The following is a 23,136-nucleotide window of genomic DNA, read 5'->3' as shown; positions in this document are numbered from 1 at the left end:
TTGGGGAACAGATGAAGGTGGATGGGTACTTAGGAAGTTTGACTAGTTTCTCATCTCTAGTCCTACCAAAGAAAGTTTGCTCAGTAAAGAAGGTAGATGTCTGTGTTCAATATTAATACAAGTTTGTTTTTTTGGTTCAGAAGCCCTTTGGGGAAGGGCTTTCCTCTCTCATTTCCAGGACCACAATTCCCAGAGATTTCAGCTTCCTGGCGGTTTTCTTTTTACTCTATCTCTTCTTGAGCTGGCCGGGCTTCGCCGACCAGCCGGCGCACAGCCACGACGTGACCCGTCGTGACCCGGCACAGGGTTTCCTCAGCGGCCCGTTTTCCTCCTCACTCAGTTGTCCCCTTTGCAGGCTGTCGCGGCTGGCCTGAGCGGTGACCTGGCGGGCCGCGCCTGCGCTCTGCCCCGTTTCCTGCCTGGCTGGTGGCGGCGGCCATTTTGTTCATCCTCCTCCTCCTCTTGCTCCTCCTGGTTGGAGCGCAGTGTCCGGAGCGGGCTGGGGGGAGAGAGCCCGAGAGCGGGGTTCGGTGCCTTTTCCTCTGTCCCCAGCCGGTGCCCGTAGCCCCCCTCCCCTTCCTCCCCACCCCCTCCCCTCCCCGGCCCTGCCCTCCCCCTTGTCCCGGGATCGCTCCGTCGCACCCACCATGATGGAAGACGACGGGCAGCCCCGGACTCTGTGAGTACCCGAGACGAGGGGTGCCAGGCGCCGAGAGGCCCGGGCACCGCGGGACGCTGTGGGAGGGAGCCGGAGAGCGGGGCCGAAGGCGGGACTCTCGGCGGCTCCCTGGCCGCGGTGGCGCGGACGCGAAGTGCATTTCTCATCTGTCCCTTTTTCCTTAGAAAGGAAGCCCTCCCTTCCCCCAAACACAGTCACTTCCTGGGGTCCGGGGCTTATTTCGACCTTTTCCTCTCACGCCCTTCTTTGCATCCTCCTCTTAAGCCGGGTTTCTGCACGGCAGAACCTGTCAGGCCCGAGAGAGCTCCTGCTCCCCCTCTGCTCTGGGGGCCCTGGGCTGGGCCGGGAGCTGCCGGTCCCCCACGGGGGCTGGGCCTGGTGGGGGTGGGACTGGGGGTGGGACCGCAGCCACATCCCCTGCGGGCCGCGAGGAATTAGCACTCACGCCCTCCAAGTCCCCAGTCGCTCCCGGCTCTTATCCCAAGTTGAGCTCTCCGAGGAAGTCGGACATTCGAACACCACTCAAGCCCCTACTGTCTTTCTGCCCCACGTGCCCCCGCCCACGCTGTCAGAAACACTTCGCCCAGCGCCCGCTACTTTTAAAGTGCAAAAGGGATCCCTCTTGCCGCCGGAGCATCTTTCCCTTCTTGGATGAAGAAGTTTACTTTGAGCGCTACCTGCGCTAAACTGACAACCAGTTGTTAAAGTGGTGTTACCTCCTCCTAATCTGTGGGTCGAGACCTTCAGAGTTGGATAAAATGATGTTTTTTATCAGCTATTCGATGTGTCTTTTGAGCGCTTTTTCTTCTATCTTGCTGTTGCTCTTTACTCTGAAGCCCAGTGTAATGAATGAATTTCGTCTTTGAATCGCTTATTCGAGTTTCCTTTCCTTCCTAATGGAGTGATGACTCAGCATTTGCATTCCTTTCCAAATAGTGTGGCACTCCTTTCTTTTTTCCTGCATTTTTTTAAGTGTAATTTCTAATTAAATGTTTAAGTTGAGCACCTTGGGTTTTCCTAGCCTCTCGAAGCTCAGCACACCTGCCTCGAGTGCAAGGAGTCAGTCAGGTCGCTGCTTTGTTTTCTCTTGCCTCTGCCTGGTATTGATATGATCATAGTTCACTTGGCTCTGCTATCTGATGGGGAAATTACTTTTTGGGGAACAGATGAAGGTGGATGGGTACTTAGGAAGTTTGACTAGTTTCTCATCTCTAGTCCTACCAAAGAAAGTTTGCTCAGTAAAGAAGGTAGATGTCTGTGTTCAATATTAATACAAGTTTGTTTTTTTGGTTTTTTGGCGGGGGGGGGGGGGCTTACACTTTTTTATTCCTACTTCTCTAATGTCTCATTAAAGTATCTGCTATCCCTTTTGAGAATTTGAAGTCAACTTAAGTACATCAAATGCTTGAATGGGAAGTCTGCTTAGTAGGAAGTTTTGTATCAATATTTATGTTTTGTGCTGTCTTCCATTTCTGCTCTCTTTTCCCAGAAAAGAGAGAATTGGGACAAACTTGAAATTTGTCCTCTAACATCTGTTGAAGCCAAGACTTGGTATTTAGTTAGCAATGTGTTCTTTGATGGAAGCATCTGGGAAAGCTGGATTTAGGCCTAGCAAGCATGCATTTAACAGCGATAAAACTTACATTGTATTTAAAAATCTGAAATGTCATCGCATCATAATAGCTACTGAATAATTGGTAAATCCTCAAGGCATATTTCTCATTAACTGTATCTACCTGTTCCTTATGAAGAATTCCTGTTTTGTCATGCTAAACAAAATGCTATTGCAGTACCTTTAATTCATATAAGCACTTTGCATCTGCCTTCTCCTCATCTCCATCAGATCTTAGACCATAGACTAATAAGCTAACTTCTTTGTCACTTATTTCTTACCTCTGCCTTCTCCAGTCTCCTGTTCTTTCTCAGAAACACAATTAAGTTGTCTATGTTTACAGTTATCTAAAAATGTGACATGTATACATATAAGTAAAGAAACATCTTGAGCTTCGTTGTACCTGTATGTCAGTACATGTTTACTATTCTGTCTTCCTTTTTCCTTCTCCCACTCTTCTCCATGGGAAGGATTTTTTTCTTTTTTTTTAGACAAGGACTGCTACATCTTCCTAGGTCTTACCCCTGCAGCACTTAGTTCACTGCCTGGAACGTAAGAGGTACTCAAATATTTTACAATGATTACTGTATACTTCCTTTCATTAAATTAATATTAAGTCCGTTTTTTTAAAAAAGTCCTGATTGATTTAAAATTATATAAGCAGACATGATGGTCATATGTGGTGCGGTCTGTTGATTTTTATATATTTTTTTAAAAATTGAAATGTAAAATTTTGAGATAAAAGCAAATGTTTCACATTTGGATTTTTGTCAGATTTTAATAAAAATGCATATTTTTTTAAAGTGTTCATTTTACATATTTCTTCTCAAAGGGTTCTTTTAGATACGAGTAACATGATAAAAACTTTGAAGGTGACTTTAGAGGTTGATACCTAGTAGGGTTTTTTGTTTATTTATGGAGGTCCTTTTATTTTACATCGTGGTCTTTGGATTAGGCTTTCAAGTGGCTAGTATGTTTTAAAACAATGTACTCTTAACAAAGCTTATCTTAAACTGTTTCCTTAATATGCCTGTGTGTTACTAGTGAGGTTTTTTTCCTGCAGACACACACAAGCTAAGACATATGGTTCTATCATCAGAAAACAATATGGTGTTTATAGCCTAGGTAGGTCTTTAAATATTCATTACCTACAGTATTACTAATTTATTTGATGGTATTTAAAGTGATATAGAATTGCTTTGATGTTGAGCCTAAAATTTGTCATATAGTTTCTTTGAAGGTCTGTTTTCTGATGTTCTTTGTTCTCATTTGACATTTTTTGTATTGGGGGGTAAATGTATTGGGTATCTTGGGATCTAAAAAAACAAATGAGATCATGCTGTATAACACTGGTGTTGGAAATGAACTACCTGACACCTACCTTGTAGGACCCACATTTCAGATTTGTGTCGTGTGTAGCTTTGAGTGCAGTGATTTGATCCATGGTATATCTGAATCTGTTATACAACATTAAATTGTAATGGTGTTCTATTGTAGTTTTATTTTCTTCATCTACTCGATGCTCCAAAATGAGTAGGAATTCTGGATCTGGAATTATACCATATTAATGCAATGCCATCTTTAAGGCTGTTTTCTTCCCGATAGAGACTCAGTCAAAAGGAGGAAATAAACCATTCATTTAGAGTATAATCTGAACATCTAAGGGCAATAGCAGTAAATACTGTTAAATCCCATTATAAAATTGATTAGCTGTACCATAGATTTGGTTATATTGTGGCTGTAATTAAGCCTCTCATTCAACTTAATCATATTTTCTGTTCCTTTAAAATGTATGTGTATGTGTGTTGATATTCCTTAAATAGTTGGTCAGTTCACTTGTACCTCCTGCACCTTTCCTCCACCCTGCCTTCTTCCTGAAATGAAATATCGACAAATTGATCAGCACATTAGAGGCCCATTGAAGGATATTGTTGCAGAATCTCCTCTTATATAGGAATTTGCAAGAACAAAAGTAAAAATATTACTTAGCCATAGTGTCTTGTGTAAAAGTGCTGGTAATTTCAGCCTTCGTAGGGCTAATCTTTTCAGAGTGAGAGCACATTCAGTATTGAAAAGTGTGATTAGTCTTCTGAAAGGCATGATGTTCTTAACTTAAAATTCTGCCTGGTTGTACATAGGAAGTAGTTTGGCAATGTGAACTTTTGCCTACTGTGAAACTGCCAAGTTCTAGTCTCAAATTTGATTTTAACCCTGACTTTAGGGATAAAGACATCATTTTCCATTTTTAATGCATTAGTTCCTACAGTTCCTGTTCTTAGAAGACAAAATAGACCTAAGGTTTGTTTTTTTTTTCCCCTGAGTTAAAAATCGTTTTGGAATTTCCTAAGTGTTTACTCTTTGAATTGATCTCAATACAAGAATTTGAGCCATTTGTCTTTTTCTGTTATTTTGTATGTGTTTTTCAAGTAGAAATTTTATATTTAAACCCTTGGAACTTTAGAATATATTGACGATTTTATAACCAAAGCAGAAAGAAAGTGAAGTGTAGATGATTTAGAAAGAAAAAGGAAATATTTCTATATGCTACCAAGAGATGATGTTTTTACCAGGTCAAGAGTTGAATATTTTTGTTAGTATTTATTTTGGGACAGATAATTTTATGATAACATAAAGGTACTTAAGCGGTATAGTATTTTAAAAGCTATAAAATGTTTATTAAGTGTTATGATGGATGAAGGCAAATGTAGGTGAATGAATTACAGAACTCTGAGTAAAGGAAAAGGCAGTCTCAGGTTTGGGTATAATTTAGGTGAAATTATATGGTGAATTATATCCTTTTTATCCTGGCAAATTAAGATGTTCTACATGTTGTTATGGAAGGCCTTTTTTTTTTTTCTTTTTTTCTTTTTTTTTGCGGTACGGGGGCCTCTCTCTGTTGTGGCCTCTCCCGTTGCGGAGCACAGGCTCCGGACGCGCAGGCTCAGGGGCCATGGCTCACGGGCCCAGCCGCTCCGCGGCATGTGGGGTCTTCCCGGACCGGGGCACGAATCCGTGTCCCCTGCATTGGCAGGCGGACTCTCAACCACTGCGCCACCAGGGAAGCCCCTGGAAGGCCATTTTTATATTAGTTTTTGGAGTTTGCTGCTTTACCAACTGAACTTTTAGTGGAGATATTTGAAAAATAGGAAACCTTAAAAGTAAACTTTTTCTCTAAGTATTTCATGACATTCTAAACTTACATTAACCTTTTGCTCTTTGTTATCAGTGCTTGAAATATAAATTAATATATCTAAATATGCCTCTAGAAATTCTTCAAAATCTGTAATTGATTAGAAATAAGTTGACTTGGAATAAAAGTCCTGTGAAACAGTAACAGCTTTAATTGTGACTTTTAGGTACGTAAGGTAATTAATGCCCGTGCAGATTTTTCCTGGAAAAATCATTAAACAGTACTACAAATTAAAATTATTTAAATCATTTACAATTTGTTACATTCAAGTGATAATTTTAACTTTGTTACTAGTTAGCTTTGATATGTGAAAATCAGTTTTATCCACTCCTATTCTCTTAGAAATGAGCTAACTATTAGCATTTTAGGTTAGTTGAGTGTTAACACTTCAGAGACCAAGGTCAGTGTTCATTTTCTTTTCAGATAGGTCTACCTTGTACAAAAAGAAATTCCATGGATACAGGTTCACAGACCCCTATGAGTTAAAAAAATAATAATAGGCAATTGTCTGGCTAGCTCAGAAGCCTATAACGTTTCACTACTGCTGGGAAAAGTATGTCACTGCACAGCCTACTGATGGGTCTGCTCTACTTTAAATATAACAAAAAGGTGGCATAGTGGACCTAAACCAGTTTGTCACTGGTTTAGTCTTCCATTTAAGTAACATTGGACTTGTGTTTCATTTTTAGAGCGTGTTAAAGTTATTAGCACCCATTGCAGTGAAATTCTTAGGTGAAAAGAAAATTGCTATTCATTCTTAATCAAATTTTTTTTTCTTTTTAACACTTAACCTTACCTTTCTCAGTCTTATTTTTCCCTTTCAGAGTATCCTATCTTAAACTATGGCAACCGTAGATACAAGGCTTATATTGGTCTCAGTACATTGTTTCCAGATGTTATATATTATAGTTAGGAAAATAAAACTTATGTCCTTTTACTTTCCAGAAGAAAACGTGTTAAATTTTATGAATGTTGTTTGGTTTATGAGGATCATAACTGATGTGAGTTTTAGGAACTATATGCTGAGTGCGAGAAAGACTTAAAGTTTATTAAGCTAAATTAAGATAGATCCATGGTAAAGAAGATGTGGTACATATATATAATGGAATATTAACCATAAAAAGAAATGAAATTGGGTCATTTGTAGAGATGTGGATGGACCTAGAGTCTGTCATACAGAGTGAAGAAAGTCAGAGAAAAACAAATATTGTATATTAACACACATATGTGGAATCTAGAAAAGCGGTACAGATGAAGCTATTTGCAGGGCAGGAATAGAAAGGTAGACGTAGAGAATGGGTGTTTGGACAGGGTGGGATGAATTGGGAGATTAGGTTTGACATAAATACACTACCATGTGTAAAATGGATAGCTAGTGGGAACCTGCTGTACAGCACAGGGAGCTCAGCTCTGTGAAGACCTAGAAGGGTGGGATGGGGGAGGGGGAGGGGATATATGTACACATAGAGCTGATTCACTTCACTGTACAGCAGACACTAACACGACATTGTAAAGCAACTATACTCCAATAAAAAAAAAAGATCCATGATACAAGGTGGTCATCTCTGGCTGGTGGTGTTCTTTTCTTTTCAACTTACGTGTATTTTAAGTTTCTTATACAAAATACATACATTCAATTTGTAATTTTTTTAAAAATCCCAAATCTTTAGATATGTTATAGTCAAAAGTATACCTGGATTTGTCTTAAATTTTCTCTGAATTTCTAGAGAAATCTTTATATTTGCTTTGTTGTCTACATAAAGATGTATTTTGTTGATTCTGATGCATTTTTGAGTATTAATTTAATTTACCCTGCTCTCCTAAAACAAAACTATGAAGACCTACCATCGATAACAATCTTATTAGCAAGACAGAAAGAACAAAATCCTTCAATCTTTGTGTTTTGCTATAACTTTAATTCTTTTCTCTGTTCATGTAATTGCTTTGGTTGGAGGTCTAAGATAAACTCACCTTGTGTCTGATATCCTTCTATGATCAGGTGTTTTAATGAATCAATATTTGTGGTATTAGTGTGTGTGTTATACATTATTTTGAATTGTGTTTCATATCTAAAAATTGTAGTTATCTTGAGACTGATTTAAATTTTTATTATTTTTATTCTAACAATTAAGATGAGAAAATGATATATAGGTACAGAATAATATGCTTTGGGGGGTAAGCAAGGTCATATTGATTTGTTTTTAATAGAGTCTTTTGAAGTGATATTTTAGTGACCTAAGAACAATTATTGCTTTCCTAAATGAGAGTTAATCTTACACTCAAAGGATCAGGCTTAATTGGAAAAATTTTATTGAAGACAGAGGAAGTTAAAATGAAATAAAAGGTGATGAGTAGATGATAATGCTTTAGAGCCAGAGCTGAAGGGAAATTGCTGATTTTTTTTTTTCTTTCTGTACAGATACGTAGGTAACCTCTCCAGAGATGTGACAGAAGTTCTTATTCTTCAGTTATTCAGTCAGATTGGACCCTGTAAAAGCTGTAAAATGATAACAGAGGTAAGATCTTCCCAGTTCCCTGTGCTGACAATTAGCATAATGTTTAACATTTTGAGATACATGAGTTGATTAGTATCATTTTAAGTTTCAAGTTACTAGATGGAGAGATTGATGTTGTGTTCACTTATTTGACTGACAAACTAGGTTTAGAATGGAGTTTTATTTGAGGGGACAAAGTTTCTGTGCTGTTATTTTCAAAGGGTCCTTCATGATGTAGTTATCTTCAAGTGATTCTGCTTGTAAAAAGTTGTTAGAGCTTATCTCAGAATGTTGAAAAACTAGGTTATATTTCATATATTTCCAATAAGAATGTTACATTTCATATATTTCCAATAAGAATTGGTGTGTGTAGAACAACGTTAGGTTCTTATGAGCACAGTGCCACACAGGCATCTTCAGCAATTGTAGTAGATGCTGATTGAACAACTTGATGTAGATAGGAATTTAAATTGTCAGGAGAGTTTGTTTTCCTTTTTTTCAAAAAAATCTTACTTTTTATACTTTCCTGGTTAAGACTCTGTAGCAGTGCCCAATGACTCGGGTTTCAGTTTATTTATTAACACTTTTTTTTTTTTTCAACTATTTAGTATGTACCAGATACCACGGTAAGTGCTAGGGATACAATAAAACGGTTCCTAGCGCGATGGAATTTTCCAGTCTATGAGGGAGACAGAGGAAATAATAGGCACTAATGATACAGGATAATAAATACTGTGGAAGTTGACAGTTTCAAGTGCTATAGGAGCTTATAGGTCCATACAGTCTTCAGTCAGGGGAGGATTCAGTGTCTAGGCTGAAACCGAAAAGGATAATAATGGAAACTGGCTAGACAGGAATTTGAGAAAGAAGGGAATCCAGGTAGAGAGAAGAATGTTGATCAAGCCTGGTAGACAGAGAGTGGGAGTGCTTTTGAGATAGAGGGAAAGATAGAAACCATAACGTGGTTGGAGTTTCAAAAGGGATTAGTCTTAGGAGATGCCAGGAGATGAGGCAGGAGTGTTCAGCAGGGGCCAGAGCTGTGCTAAGGAGTTTGTTTTATATTCTGAGATGGAGGGGAACTGTTACAAATATGTAAAGCAAAGTGACCTTTTGATCTTCATTCTTAACTAATAAGGATAATTATTACTCTGTTCTGGTATATTATCTCTTCTTTCCTTCCTGACTTTGATTATTTATTCATTCTTTCTTTAATTAATCAAAAATTTACTTTGTACTAGGTACTGTTCAAAGCACTGGGGATATAATGCAGAGCTAGACCAGTGAGGTTCACAAGAGTTTACATGTTAGAGTATTGTAAATAACAAGTAAACAAGATAATTCCGAATAGGAGTAAGTGCTTTGAAGAGAATATAACAGTTCTGTGATGATGATTGCAGTGTTGGTGCTGTATAGGCTAGGTGGTGAGGGATGACGTCTTGCTGCAGTTGGCATCTATTTTGTGAAAATAATAAGGTAGGTTCTTAAGGAGATGGGAACTGAAGTTGCGTAATTGAATGTTGAGGCTTTTTGGTTATGATCTGTGATCTAGAAATCTCTAATCAGTGGGCAGTTGACTCAACCAAATTTTAAAAGATCAGATGAGTCTTTTTTAGACTATGGATGTTTGGTATGGGGCCAACATGATAATGACTACTATCAGAAATCACCTCTTTGAGCGGAGATAGGAATAACGAGATGCTGCCATCTACATTACGAGCTGGAGGCAGAGGGAACAAGCCCATACAAAGGCCTTGAGTTGGTAATGAGCTTGGTGCATTTGTGGAACCAAAGACCAGGGTGGCTGGAACCTGGTGAATGGTGGGAAATGAGTATAATGGAGCAGGCAGTCAGGCTTTGGAATCACATAGGGCAGTATGAGCCATGACAGAGTGTTTGGATTTTACTCTGGTTGCAGTGGGGGTTTTAAGTAGGGCGATGAAATATTCTTTTTTATTAATTTATTTGTTTGTTTTTGGCTGCATTGGGTCTTCATTGCTGCGTGCAGGCTTTCTCTAGTTGCGGCGAGCGGGGGCTACTCTTCGTCGCAGTGCGCGGGCTTCTTATTGCGGTGGCTTCTCTTGTTGCAGAGCACAGGCTCTAGGCATGTGGGCTTCAGTAGTTGTGGCTCGCGGGCTCTAGAGCGCAGGATCAGTAGTTGTAGCGCACGGGCTTAGTTGCCGCGCGGCATGTGGAGTCTTCCCGGAGCAGGGCTCAAACCCGTGTCCCCTGCATTGGCAGGCGGATTCTTAACCACTACGCCACCAGGGAAGTCCTCCTGATGAAGTATTCTTATTTGCATTTTTAACGTTACTTTATTTGGGAAATGATTATTGTATGGAGAATGGATTGTAGGGGGCAAGAGTGGAAGGAGAGGGAAACCAGCTGTGTTTATTTCACTAGCCTAGGTAGGAGATGATGTGGGGTGGGGGGAGCTTGTTCTTTAGAGTCGTAGCCATAGAAATAGAGGTAGATAAGTTTGGGATACATTTTTGGAGGTAGAATCAGCAGGGCTGGATTGGCCGTGGGGCATAAAGGAAGACATCAAGAAAGACCCCTTAGATTCTTGTTTGCAGTTGTGTGTATGGTAATGCTATTTGCTAAAATGGGCATGGGATGACTGAGGGAGGCACAGGATTGATTGGGGGGTAGCGAGTGGTGGGAATCGAGCTCTGTTTTGGCAATGTTAATTTTAAGATGTGCATTAGACATATAAATGGACGTTATATGTAGGCAGTTGGATAAACTGTTTTGGAACTCTAGAGAGACCAGTGTTGATGATACTAGCTTGCAGTGATAATTTGAAGCCATGGGACTGGATAAGATCTAGATCCTAGATCTAGAGAGAGCGCTGAGAGAGAAGAGAGTAGAGGGGGCCTAGGTTCGAGCCCTGGAGCATCTCAACACTTAAGTGACATTTATAGTTTGAGTTAAGGAGGAAGAAATACTTTCTGAAAGATCCTCCAGTGAGGAAACAGGAAAACCAAGAGAGTATGGTGGAATCTACAGGAGAGTATTTAGAAGAGGAGGAGACTTGTCAACAGTTTTGAATTCTGCTTGAAAGTCAAGGTGAGGACAGAAAAGGGATCACAGAGATGGCAGGGAGGTCATTGGTGAGCTCAACATGAAGTTTCCTTGCCATGGTTGGGTTGGAAACTGACTGGAGTGGGTTTAGGAAAGAATGAAATGTGAGAAAGTGGAGAGTCGCTAGAAAATTTTTGAGAAACATTTGATACATATATTTTTTAAAACCTGTGTGCACAGTCAGCCATATGAAGGGGTAGAGGAGTTTGAAATGAACTTTCATAATTTATCCGTATTCTACAACTCCTACATTTGAACTTGTAAATAGTTGTAAAATTTCATATTTCTTTGTCTTGACATTTATGTCATCCAACAAAAATTGGTGACAACACCATGCTAAGGACACAGTTGATTTCAGTGTCACTTGGTGGTGGTGTAAATGGGAAGCTTTCAAAGAGCATGAACTCATGAACTCTAGTACAGACTATTAGTTTCCTTTCATAAATTTCATTTTAGTGTATGAGAAATCCCTTTCCTCCCCTTAGTTTTACGATGTTTTACTTTAGATACTGTTTATCGTAGATTCTAGCTTTCCCTGTATACTATAATAAATGTATATTATCAGTTCTAAGGCAAATGTTAAAACATTTTAACATCTCTGACAGTGACAAAAAATGGTGTCTTAAATGAGATGAAATGCAGTGTGATGTGAATATGTGTGTGTGTGTGTGTGTGTGTGTGTGTACATGTATGTACATACATTGAATGGGATCTGGCCTACTACTAGTTAGAGAAATTTGAAGTCAGTATGCATGAGTAGACTAGTTTACTAAAGCCCGTTGTTATCATAGTTCTACCATTGGACTCCTGTATGTTTTGCTATGGTTAACAGTGTTTTCCTTAGAGACCATCAGGGCAGAAGAGGTAGGAGTAAAAGGAAAAGTTGACTAGCACAGTTTTAGCTTCTTATTTACCTTTAAACCTTTTCTTCAGCAAGTGTTACTGGTAAACGTTAACTCTTCTACAAAAGGAATTTGACTGCGTATTTCTGTTTGGAGTCTTTTCCCTATTTCCTTTCTCTGCCTCGTAAGAACAGCATTCACGTGGCTACAACAATAGGATTTTGTATGAGAGCCCGTAGTAGTTTTCTTGTCAGTATTAATGATTACGCTTTTTTCCCCTCAAGGAAATGCCTTCTGGTTGCTTCACCACTATTGTTTTAGACGTCTTATTTTGGATTTTTCTTCTAAAACTTTCCTGGAATGAAAAACAGTGGTAGTTGAAAAGAGCTTTATTTTATCTGGTATTTTTAATCCCTTGTAAGTGCAACTGGAATTCCACATTTTAAACATTATTTTTAGATATTTTACATTGAATAGTGATATTTTTAACCTTATGTAAAAAATATATTTGTACAACTGTATAGCTGTTCAATATAGGTTGCAATCTTATAAAATTCATTTCCATTTTGGTTCATAGGTGTTACAGTTGTTGTATCTTAGGTACTTTCTCATCTTATATTGGTGTTTTATATTTATTGGTGTCATATTAGGTACTCACTTTTTAAAAAAATTTTTATTGGAGTATTGTTGATTTACTATGTTGTGTTTTCACGTGTACAGGAAAGTGAATCAGTTATACATATACTTATATCCACTCTTTAGGTATTCACTCTCTTATATTGGTGTTTTGTGATATAAAATTTTAGCTTTGTTGTGGAATATTTTGTTCAGACACATTTTCAGAAAATCTTTTCTTAATCACTAGTATATTTTTCTGGTCTTTGGAAGACCAAATTCAAAGTGTATAGAATCTCCAGAGCTTCAGAAGATTTTGAAAGGTAGGGATTTCATTTCAACAGCTGGTTATAAATCTGAAATTTTTCTTTTTTCATTCTTATTCCTTGTGCAGAAAAGAAATACATAATCTCGTCTTATTATATGTATCAATAGTACTAATCCTAGTTTTGATCAGGAGTAAAGTTTGTAAAGTTGGTTCATTTCTGTATTTTTTTTATAGTCAATGGGATACAGTTTATGAAGGATTATGATGCATAAATAGAATTCATCCCTTTGAAAATAATGTTGGGAGAGAAGAGCAGTGGTAAGGAGTGGTCCTTATCTCTCAAATCTGAACTTGAGGTTTTGTTTGGTCTAATATATAAACTTCTGTTTTATATTTAACTTACTTCACCAGAATTCTATATTTTGATTTAATGCTGGTAGTCATGATTCTGTACTGCTTTGTAGTTCTGTTTGAGTACAACAGTATTCTGAGGTGCAAAGTCAGGTATAGGTGTAAATCTTATTTTTAAAGTGTTAGGCTTTCATAAGCTTATGCAATCTCACCTCGTACATGCCTAGCTATCAGTAATGTTTTTTCCTGGATTTTCTTCTCAGCAACCCGATAGCAGAAGGGTCAACTCTTCTGTTGGATTTTCTGTTTTGCAGCATACAAGCAATGACCCATATTGCTTTGTGGAATTTTATGAACACAGAGATGCAGCTGCTGCATTAGCTGCTATGAATGGGAGAAAAATTTTGGGAAAGGTAAGATAATAAATGATGGCATCTTATGGGTATATATATTTGCATGTCAAATTAGTTTGTATTCTTTCTTAGCAAGTTTTTAACAAATATTCAGCTCTGCCAAGTGATGGTTTTGCTTTATTCAGCCTAGTGCTTTTACCAAAATAATCCTGCTTGATAAAGTGATTTAATAAGTGGTAAGTGTTGTGATTCATAATGACATGCCTAATAATTTTATTAAATATAATCTTTATTTTTAGGAGGTCAAAGTAAACTGGGCAACAACACCAAGTAGCCAGAAAAAAGATACTTCCAGTAAGTACTCCTGCTGCATTTTACTGTGGAAGAGTTCTGAAATTATCCTTGGCAGCATTACCAGCTCAAATAGGTTTTTTTCTTCCTTTAGTGTTGCCTAAAAAAGGTTTAGTACCTGACTTCTTAAGTATTTGATTACCAAATGCTTTGATTTCAGATCATTTCCACGTGTTTGTTGGGGATTTGAGTCCAGAAATTACAACAGAAGATATCAAATCAGCATTTGCCCCCTTTGGTAAAATATCGTAAGTATCATAATCAATACTGTATTCGATAGTGATAGGCAAAATTGTACATGATTAACTTGTATCAGAATTAAGATTTTCTTTCCCTAGTTAGTGTGATTTTTTTGTTTGTTTTGTTTTTTTGATTAGTAGATGTTGTTGAAAATGTTAATGTCATTTCAGTGTTTTGGGGTCTTGTTTTCATCTAATCCTGTGTATAACATGTTAAAAATTAAGTGATTCTGTTTGTTATCTTTAAAGCAGATGTTTGGGTGGTAAAACTTATTATGAAGTCCAGCTTTTTGTCAAGTGTTTTCAAAATTTGGTGGTTAAAGATATGGGTTAACCAAAAATAAATGATTTATACTGTGTATTAAACTTTTATAGGAGGAATTTATAAATGGGGAAAGTAGGTAAATCCTTGGATATATTGTGAAATTAGAAATGTACATGTTTAATTATAATGATAAATGTGTTTTGCTATTTTAGCTGGAAAGTAGCATTATTATAGTAGTAAAATGTTTCAATGTCTGAGCCATAAATGTGGGATTAATTAGTAGATTTTTTTTGTTAGTGGTATTTGATTCTGCTAGGGTAGGGCCCAATTGTGGTTTGATTTTTTAAATTTTTTTATTTTATTTTATTTTATTTTTAACAAAGTTGGTGCTCAGATTTTGCTGTATGTTACTTGATCAAATATATTGGAAAATTTAAAGTGTTACAAGTTCTATAAAATGTTTATCACAATTTATCTGTCTGCTTAAAATCACTTTATTTTATGTATTTATTTCCTATAGATTGACGTTAAACGTTTTAGTACTACTTTACAAAAATACGTTTCACCTAAGAACAACAGTATTTCTCTCTACAATTTGTTGTTCTATAGATTTAATTTATTTGATTTAATTCTTAATTTTCTATTTTGATATTTACTTTGCTTTTTAATCTAGATGTGGTAAGTAGTACTGTTTTAAAAATCAGTATTAAAAATAATACAGGTTGCTGTTTTTCAATCTATATTTATACCTGAGACCTGCAGTTTTTCTAAAGTCCAAGTCACAATTAAAAGTAATAGCATTCTGGTTATTTTGCAGAATTGCTCATAAGAATGGACAGGATCTTGAAGGCTAACTGCAAGGAACTGTGCACACTGGAACTCAGTTGTAGATTTTTTTCTCATTTCTATTTATTCTTATTATACATTATTTATATATACATATTTTAGTATTTACATTTTAACATTCTATATTCAGTGGAGTTCTATATTTCCAATCATTTTAACTTACTCACTAAAATTTCTGTGTAAATTTGTTGTTTTCGTACTGGTGTGCTTAGCATTGTTGTTAGTTTTTTATTCTCCTTTCTTAAATTTCTGAAAATGTCAATTTTTCAAAATTTACAGCTGCCCAAACTCCAAAATGATGGTAGAGAATTGACCAAGAAAAATAAAGAAATCTGTTAACAGGCCATGTATGCCTTTTTAATTCCTATTTTTTCCTCTTTTTCAATTTTTTAATATTTCATATATTTTGTATCACTAGGCAGAAGACATTTAACTATTTAGAGATTGCATGGTAAAGTAGTTAGCATTGTTACAGTAATTTATAGAAGCAGTAAACCTTAGAGGACACTAGCGAATAGAATATTAGAAAAGGAAACTATTGTTCCTATTAATCTTCAAATTTGAGCATTTAGTTTAGAAAGCACAGGCTATTTGATTAGGTTGCATGTTTATTACATGTTTTTGTCCTACTGCTTTTTTCTAACAGGTAAAGAAGCGTTAGGGAGAGTTCAGGAATGGCTGTAGTTAATTAGGGCTAACTGGAATTTTATTTAAAAACATGCTCACAATACAGTGTGTGTGGTTCCTTTTAGTTTTTATTTTGCGGATGACTTTTACTTCCCTCATTTAGCTGTGCTTCTTTTCACAGGGATGCCCGAGTAGTTAAAGACATGGCAACTGGAAAATCCAAAGGCTATGGCTTTGTATCTTTTTATAATAAACTGGTATGTTCTTTCAACTCAATTTGAATTTAATGCAAAATTTAGTTATTAATGAATATTTTTGGATGTTGACTACAAACACAACTATTGTGTAATTTTGTTTTAATAATAAGGTGTAGTTCGTTCTTTTTTTTTTAATAAGCTTGGAAATAACTGGGAAAAATAGGCTGATTATAATGAAGTATACTAAAGCTTGCATTTGTGACTTGGTAAGGGTAAGATGTGTTAGAAGTAAAACTCACAACTAGGACAAATGAGCTAATCTCAGAATTTGAAGGGAAGTTAAATTATATTTGTCTTGGGACTTCCCTGGTGGCACAGTGGTTAAGACTGCACTCCCAACGCAGGGGGCCTGGGTTCAATCCCTGGTTAGGGAACTAGATCCCACATGCATGCAGCAACTAAGAATTCACATGCCTCAACTAAGGAGTTCACCTGCTGCAACTAAGACCCAGTACAACCAAATAAATAATAAAATAAATAAATGTTTTTAAAAATTATATTTGTCTTAACCATGAAAATCTCAATTTTAACTTTCTTAAAATGCATTTATTTATTTATGGCCGCGTTGGGTTTTAGTTGCGGCATGCAGGATCTTTTGTTGCAGCGTGCAGGCTTCTCTAGTTGTGGCTTGTGGGCTTCTCTCTAGTTGTGGCTCATGGGCTTCTCTCCAGTTGTAGCGCACCATGTGGGCTCTGTACCTGGGGCACACGGGCTCTCTAGTTGTGGTGCATGGGCTTAGTTACCCCGCAGCATGTGGGATCTTAGCTCCCCGACCAGGGATCGAAGCTGCATCCCCTGCGTTGGAAGGCGGATTCTTAACCACTGGACCACCAGGGAAGTCCCTTAACTTTTTAATTATTATCCATGGTTTTGTAGCTGGGACGTTAATGACTACAGCAAATTATGTAAATGAAATTTTAAGCAATTCATCTTGATTTTTGCATGTATTTAAGAACGAGGTACCAAATATCTAAGCATTTGCATTAACTATAACATCAGATAATAAAATGGGCTTTGGTATTAACGTTTTGGAACAGTTTCAACAACTTAAGTTATTTACATTTTATTGAAGCAGTAAGATAAAGGGCAGGAGTTGTATCCTTTTTTTGCTTAGATTCATTGCAAATTCACATTATTTCCTAAATTCATTTTTTGGGAATTCCCTAGCAGTCCAGTGGTTACAACTCCTCACTTCCACTGTAGGGGGCATGAGTTCCATACCTTACTCAGTTTATTGTAGAGCTCAATTTTACAGCATTCGAAATCATAATGCAGAAGTCTTCCGTCTTAAGTTTTAAATCTTGTGTCATAGTCCGTTGCTATTAGAATGTAGGTTGGGGGGGTTAGGTGATATTTAGACCATAGTATCAAGAGTTTTTAGATATTCTTCAGTAAAAGTCATATTACAAATCAACCATAAAATTAAGATATTTGAAAACAACTTTGTCCTTTTTTTTGGTGATCAGTGGGATTGTAATTTTCTCCTTTTATTTTTGAATTGTAGTTTCCCTTGATGCTTAAATGCTATCCTGGGTTTTTTTTTTTGTTTTTTTTTTTAAATATTTTAATTTATTTATTTGGCTGCACCGGGTCTTAGTTGCTGCACGCGGGATCTTCGATCTTCGTTGCAGGATGCAGGATCTTTAGTTGTAGCATGCGAACTCTTAGTTGCGGCATGTGGGACCTAGTTCCCTGACCCGAGATTTAACCTGGGCCCCTGCATTGGGAGCGCGGAGTTTTAGCCACTGGACCACCAGGGAAGTCCCTATCCTGGTATTTTAAAATCTATAAATAAATATTGCTTTAATGAGTCACTTACTGATAAGATTTATTGGATCCAGAAGTGCCAATGTTTTATTTCATCTTAATGAGTCTTATGAACCACTCTTTTCTGTGTTTGTAATTGCTGTTTTTTTTTCTTTTTCTCCATAGGATGCAGAAAATGCAATTGTGCATATGGGAGGTCAGTGGTTGGGTGGTCGTCAAATCAGAACCAATTGGGCCACACGTAAACCACCTGCACCTAAAAGTACACAAGAAAGTAAGATATGTCTCCTTTATATGTTTTAATGGATACTTCACAAAATCATGTATTAGTTTAGTCTTAATTTCTTAAAATTGAAATTTTATTAGCATTTCAAGACTCATTTTGTCTTCAATATAATTGTGGGAAAATAACTGGGCTTTGGTGCAAGTATATTTGGAGCTGTGAACCAGGTGATTTTATAGGTCAAATCATAGTGTCAAGGAGAAAAAATTATATTTCTCCCCACAATGAGGCATATCTTAATAGTATATGGTAATCAGTTTTATAATGCTGTATAACCATCAACTTTTTCTTTTTTTGGCTGCGTTGGGTCTTTGTTGCTGCGCACGGGCTTTCTCTAGTTGCAGCGAGCGGGGGCTACTCTTTGTTGTGGTGCGCGGGCTTCTCCCTGCTGTGGCTTCTCTTGTTGCGGAGCACAGGCTCTAGGCGTGTGGGCTTCAGTAGTTGTGGCACGCGGGCTCAGTAGTTGTGGCTCCTGGGCTTAGCTGCTCCGCGGCATGTGGGATCTCCCCAGACCAGGGCTCGAACCCGTGTCCCCTGCATTGGCAGGCAGATTCTTAACCACTGCGCCACCAGGGAGGCTCCATCAACTTTTTTGTTTTCTTTCTGCATATAGATAACACTAAGCAGTTGAGATTTGAAGATGTAGTAAACCAGTCAAGTCCAAAAAATTGTACTGTGTACTGTGGAGGAATTGCTTCTGGGTTAACAGGTATAGTGTCTGGTTTTCTAATCCCCTTCTCTGGAGCTTCATCATTATTAGCAGCAATTTCATGATAACATGAACCTTAAATATTTTATTTGTATGTTTGTTTTTCAGATCAGCTTATGAGACAGACATTCTCACCATTTGGGCAGATTATGGAAATCAGAGTTTTTCCAGAGAAGGGCTATTCATTTGTCAGGTAAAATCCTACCTTACGTTTGATCCATTCCTTTCAGTTATATTATTTGATCCCCTCAGGTATCAGAGTCTGTTATTTTAGTACTTCTTTGCAATGTAGAACTTTAAACTCCTACATGATGTACTTTAGGAAAATACCAAGTTGATAGTTAAAAATTAAGGAGTTTCTGTATTACTCACTAAGTACTTAAAAAAATAAAAAACAAAAAACTTCATTCTCATCCTCTCTTAGATTTTCTACCCATGAAAGTGCAGCCCATGCCATTGTTTCGGTGAATGGTACTACAATTGAAGGACATGTTGTTAAATGCTATTGGGGTAAAGAATCTCCTGATATGACTAAAAACTTCCAACAGGTAATTCAATTTTTCATAGCACTTTTTAAGGTTTCCTTCTTACATATCTACATAAAAGCTTTATGAACTGTAAAAGAAAGCAAACAAAAAAGTAAAGCATATAGCTGCTTTCAGTTGATTTTATTAATGCTATTTCAAAAGTGATTATTTTGTGGTATTAACTGAATCTTAATACTTTCTTTTCACAGGTGTCACCACCCCAATAAACTTAGACAATGATAAATAACAGAGTCCTATTCACATAAGGGTGCTTAGTTTTTCTCTTCCTTGTCTCCCACTTTCTTCAAATACTGTGTTTCTTACTTGTTCTCTAAAACAGTAATTTGCTTTTTCCTAGGTCGACTATAGTCAGTGGGGCCAGTGGAGCCAAGTTTATGGAAACCCACAACAGTATGGACAGTATATGGCAAATGGGTGGCAAGTACCACCTTATGGAGTATATGGGCAACCATGGAATCAACAAGGATTTGGAGTAGAGTAAGTTGTTTTGAGTTTTTCCAGTATAGAAACACATAGTTCCGACAAAAGGAATTAAAAAGTGTGTTTTCCTAGGGAGAATCTATTTAAACTAAATACATTGAACTATGTGGCATTAACTGTGTGACATTATAAGCATTGTAGAAACCTTATGAAAAATGATTTGTAATGCTAAAAATTTGCTTTTTATTATCTAGGTGGAAAGGGAGTTTGGGGTAACATTTGATGTGTCCTCCTATCTCTATGAGCAGTTGGTAGAATTTGATTTACATTTCTAATATACTGTTTTATCTACTTGTTTATTTTTTCATGGAAAAGGTCTTTGTCTGGATATGTTCAGAAGTTTAATGATTTATGCCTGTTGGCTTGTGTGAGAAGTCTCCGAAATTTATCTAATATAAAGTAGCTCACTTTTTTTCCTTTATTGATAGATTGTGTTGGTCCCTTGTGCTTTTTCTAGCCAGCCCAAACCTTTATTTTCACCAGTTCTTCCTGTTTACAAAGTAAACTTGTGTTTTTAAAATTGTTTATAAATTGATATACCATGTGTGCAATATATGATGGGTAGATGATGAGTTGAATCATTTGTCATTTTTAAAAAATCAGTTTTGAGATACTTTTCAGAGAAGTCATATGTTATCGTAGCAAAAATTTAAGACTAATATTAGAATATATATTTTGCATATGTAGGTATGTATCATTTATTTCTTTGCTCTCTGTTTTAAGTATGTTGATTTCTTGTTTATGATTAGGCTCTGCTTGACTTTTGTATAACTGTATAGATAATTTTTTCTTTGCGTTTGCTGAAGATTTTTTTTTTTTTTTTCTTCCAAGTCAATCACCTTCAGCTGCTTGGATGGGTGGATTTGGTGCTCAGCCTCCCCAAGGACAAGCCCCTCCCCCTGTAATACCTCCTCCCAACCAGGCTGGATATGGCATGGCCAGTTACCAAACACAGTGAGCTGGGACTCTAAACAAAATGTAATTCATGATAGCTTCAATTTCCTTGTGACACTCTGAAGACATGAAAGTAGACATCGGAAAATGAAAATATTTATTTTAAAAATTGAAATGTTTGGAACCTTTAGCACAGCTTTGCTTTGGTGAAGGACACATGTCTTCTAGTTCTGCCTTTTTAAGTTTTTGTTCATGATGGATATGAACATGATTTTTCTTTGTGTACAAAAACTACAATAAAGTCAATTAAGACAATTCTGACTACAAATTTTGATATAATAGGAGAAATGGGTAATACATTTTGATTCTTAGATACTATTCCATTTTTATCTTGCTGTTCAGTATTTTAACTCACTGTGTTTTTAAAAGAGCAAAAAAGGGAGGATCATGGAAAACTGGGAATCACAAATAAGTTCATCTTGAACCTTGATACTCCCCTCCCCTCCCCCAAGGTGGACCACATTTGAAGTCAGCAGAAAAAAAGTGTGATATTGAGAAGAAATGCATGATTTTGGAGTCGCTTTGGAGGAAATACTTTCTCTGTGCCTAAAGAAACTGAAGCCAGACTGATAGAAGAAATTTTGCAACCTAAATAAGGAACAGCATTGTCTGACTTACTTGAGCAAATATTGGTGGTCCAGATTAAGACATATTTTTAAAACTTTAAAAAGTGTTGATTATTAAAACTGTAGTAAATTACATTTCATTTTGGGGGGAAAATTCCAAGTATGGTGTTTGTATTAAAGTCAGACAGTCATTCTTATGCTTTTACATGAAGTTTAAATGATATACATTGTAAATATTGAATACAGTGTTTAAAGAGCATGCTTCAACATAGAAGTAGCAGCAATGTAATTATTTGAAGTAACACTTAACACACTCCACTGCATTGAATGCAGTGGATGAATAAGAATGTTTAAGACTGACATTTTCAAGGTTGGCTACTATGTAAAATTAAAATTATACAAATTACTATACAGAAAAAGCCTTAATTTTAATTTCATACAAATCTTTGATGCATTAGTACATTTTAAAATGTCATTGGAAATTAGATTTTTTTTTTTTTTCGTTTTTTTGCTTTACATCATTTGGTATGTAAATACCTTGATTAAAACCTTGTAAACCTATTTCAAGGTTCCTATAAGTTGTATAGTACAGTGTTTTTAAAAAATCTTGGGGTGTTTTTTAAAATTAGATATATTTTGCCCGAGAATTTTTTTAACAAGATTGCTAAAACATCTTATTTAGACAGTTTGATGTACCAATTTATAATTGGATATTCAACTTAAATAGTATACAGAGTTGTGACTTTTATTTTAATTAATTTTTTCCTTGTGGGTAGTGTGCATGGGATGACAAACCTGAACAGAGGCTGAGTTGTATGAGTGCAGAGTTTGTAAATGAATTGATTGGGTAAGATTGACATTTGCTTCTGAGGTATTTTTCAGGCCATGTGCATAAAATCTGCCTCAAATTTCTATCATAGCAGGAATGTAAAAGAGATAAAAATCCTATGTTTTTGAGTTCTGACAGCTAGGGGGTGCAAATGTTTAGGCAGCGTATTTGAAATGTTCTGAGGTCTGGGCACCAAAATGAGAAAACTCTTTACAGTTAAGTAATAAGATTCAGCTAGCACCCACAGATTACTGTTTTTTAAACTTTTGACGTCTTACAGTTAGCTTTAAAATAATGATGGTTTTATAAATTGGTCTACACAATAATTTTGGTATTTTCCTTCTTCCCCCATTTAGAAATGTGTTGAACATGAAAATTTACAGGGTCTGAAGTTGTTCATCTTTGGGCCAAATTTTTTATGGCACTTTAGTTTTAACCACAGTACTCATCTATTACACTCTTCTGTTATAAAATTTACCCTTATTTCTTTTGTTCATGGTTAGTGTCTTTGGGGGATGTTATGGAAAAGTTACTTTATATTTTATAAGGAGAACACTCAAATTAATTATACCTCCTAGTTAAAATTTCTTAAATATATGTGAAACTTGAACTAAAGATTTTTTATATATATATATTGAGAAAAGCCTATTAAACTCTCAATTTACCTTTTTTGGTCTGCCAGTAGATTAAGTAGCTAAATACAGTACCAGCTAAATACAGCTGCTTGTATATTCTATGATTTAATAAAATGATCCAGACTAGTTATATTGCATAGTAAACATACGACTGAAGTGTCCTTCATCTTATCTGAAAGAACAACATTACGTGCTCAGTTCAATTAATGGAAGTTATTTCATTTTAAATGGTTTTTAAAAAATAAAGCGACTTATCCAGATGAAATGCACCGTTTTAAAATACAACTGTCAAGC

The 23,136-nt window shown here is 36.5% G+C and overlaps 1 protein-coding gene across 7 annotated transcripts; it reads left to right on the top strand.

Moving 5' to 3' along the window:
• Positions 1-453: 453 nt before the first annotated feature.
• TIAL1 (TIA1 cytotoxic granule associated RNA binding protein like 1) lies at positions 454-22,655 on the top strand. 7 transcript variants are annotated; one of them, XM_024121487.3, is made up of 15 exons: positions 494-679; positions 2,783-2,850; positions 3,355-3,416; positions 7,901-7,997; positions 13,017-13,100; positions 13,448-13,546; positions 13,786-13,840; positions 13,998-14,085; positions 15,996-16,071; positions 18,004-18,112; positions 18,735-18,830; positions 18,939-19,023; positions 19,255-19,378; positions 19,716-19,855; positions 20,690-22,655. In XM_024121487.3, exons 6-15 carry the CDS (start codon positions 13,520-13,522, stop codon positions 20,814-20,816), a joined length of 927 nt encoding a protein of 308 aa, XP_023977255.1. In that variant the 5' UTR covers positions 494-679; positions 2,783-2,850; positions 3,355-3,416; positions 7,901-7,997; positions 13,017-13,100; positions 13,448-13,519; the 3' UTR covers positions 20,817-22,655. The 7 variants fall into 7 exon arrangements, with proteins under 7 accessions (XP_023977253.1, XP_023977255.1, XP_023977254.1 ...); XM_024121486.3 differs by having other exon boundaries at positions 13,397-13,546; XM_007108053.4 differs by lacking the exon at positions 13,017-13,100 and having other exon boundaries at positions 13,397-13,546.
• The last annotated feature ends 481 nt before the right edge of the window (positions 22,656-23,136 follow it).

Source organism: Physeter macrocephalus, chromosome 20 (assembly GCF_002837175.3).
Source record: "Physeter macrocephalus isolate SW-GA chromosome 20, ASM283717v5, whole genome shotgun sequence".
NCBI classification, from domain to species: Eukaryota; Metazoa; Chordata; class Mammalia; order Artiodactyla; family Physeteridae; genus Physeter; species Physeter macrocephalus.
This window is presented reverse-complemented; position numbering and strand designations above follow the sequence as displayed.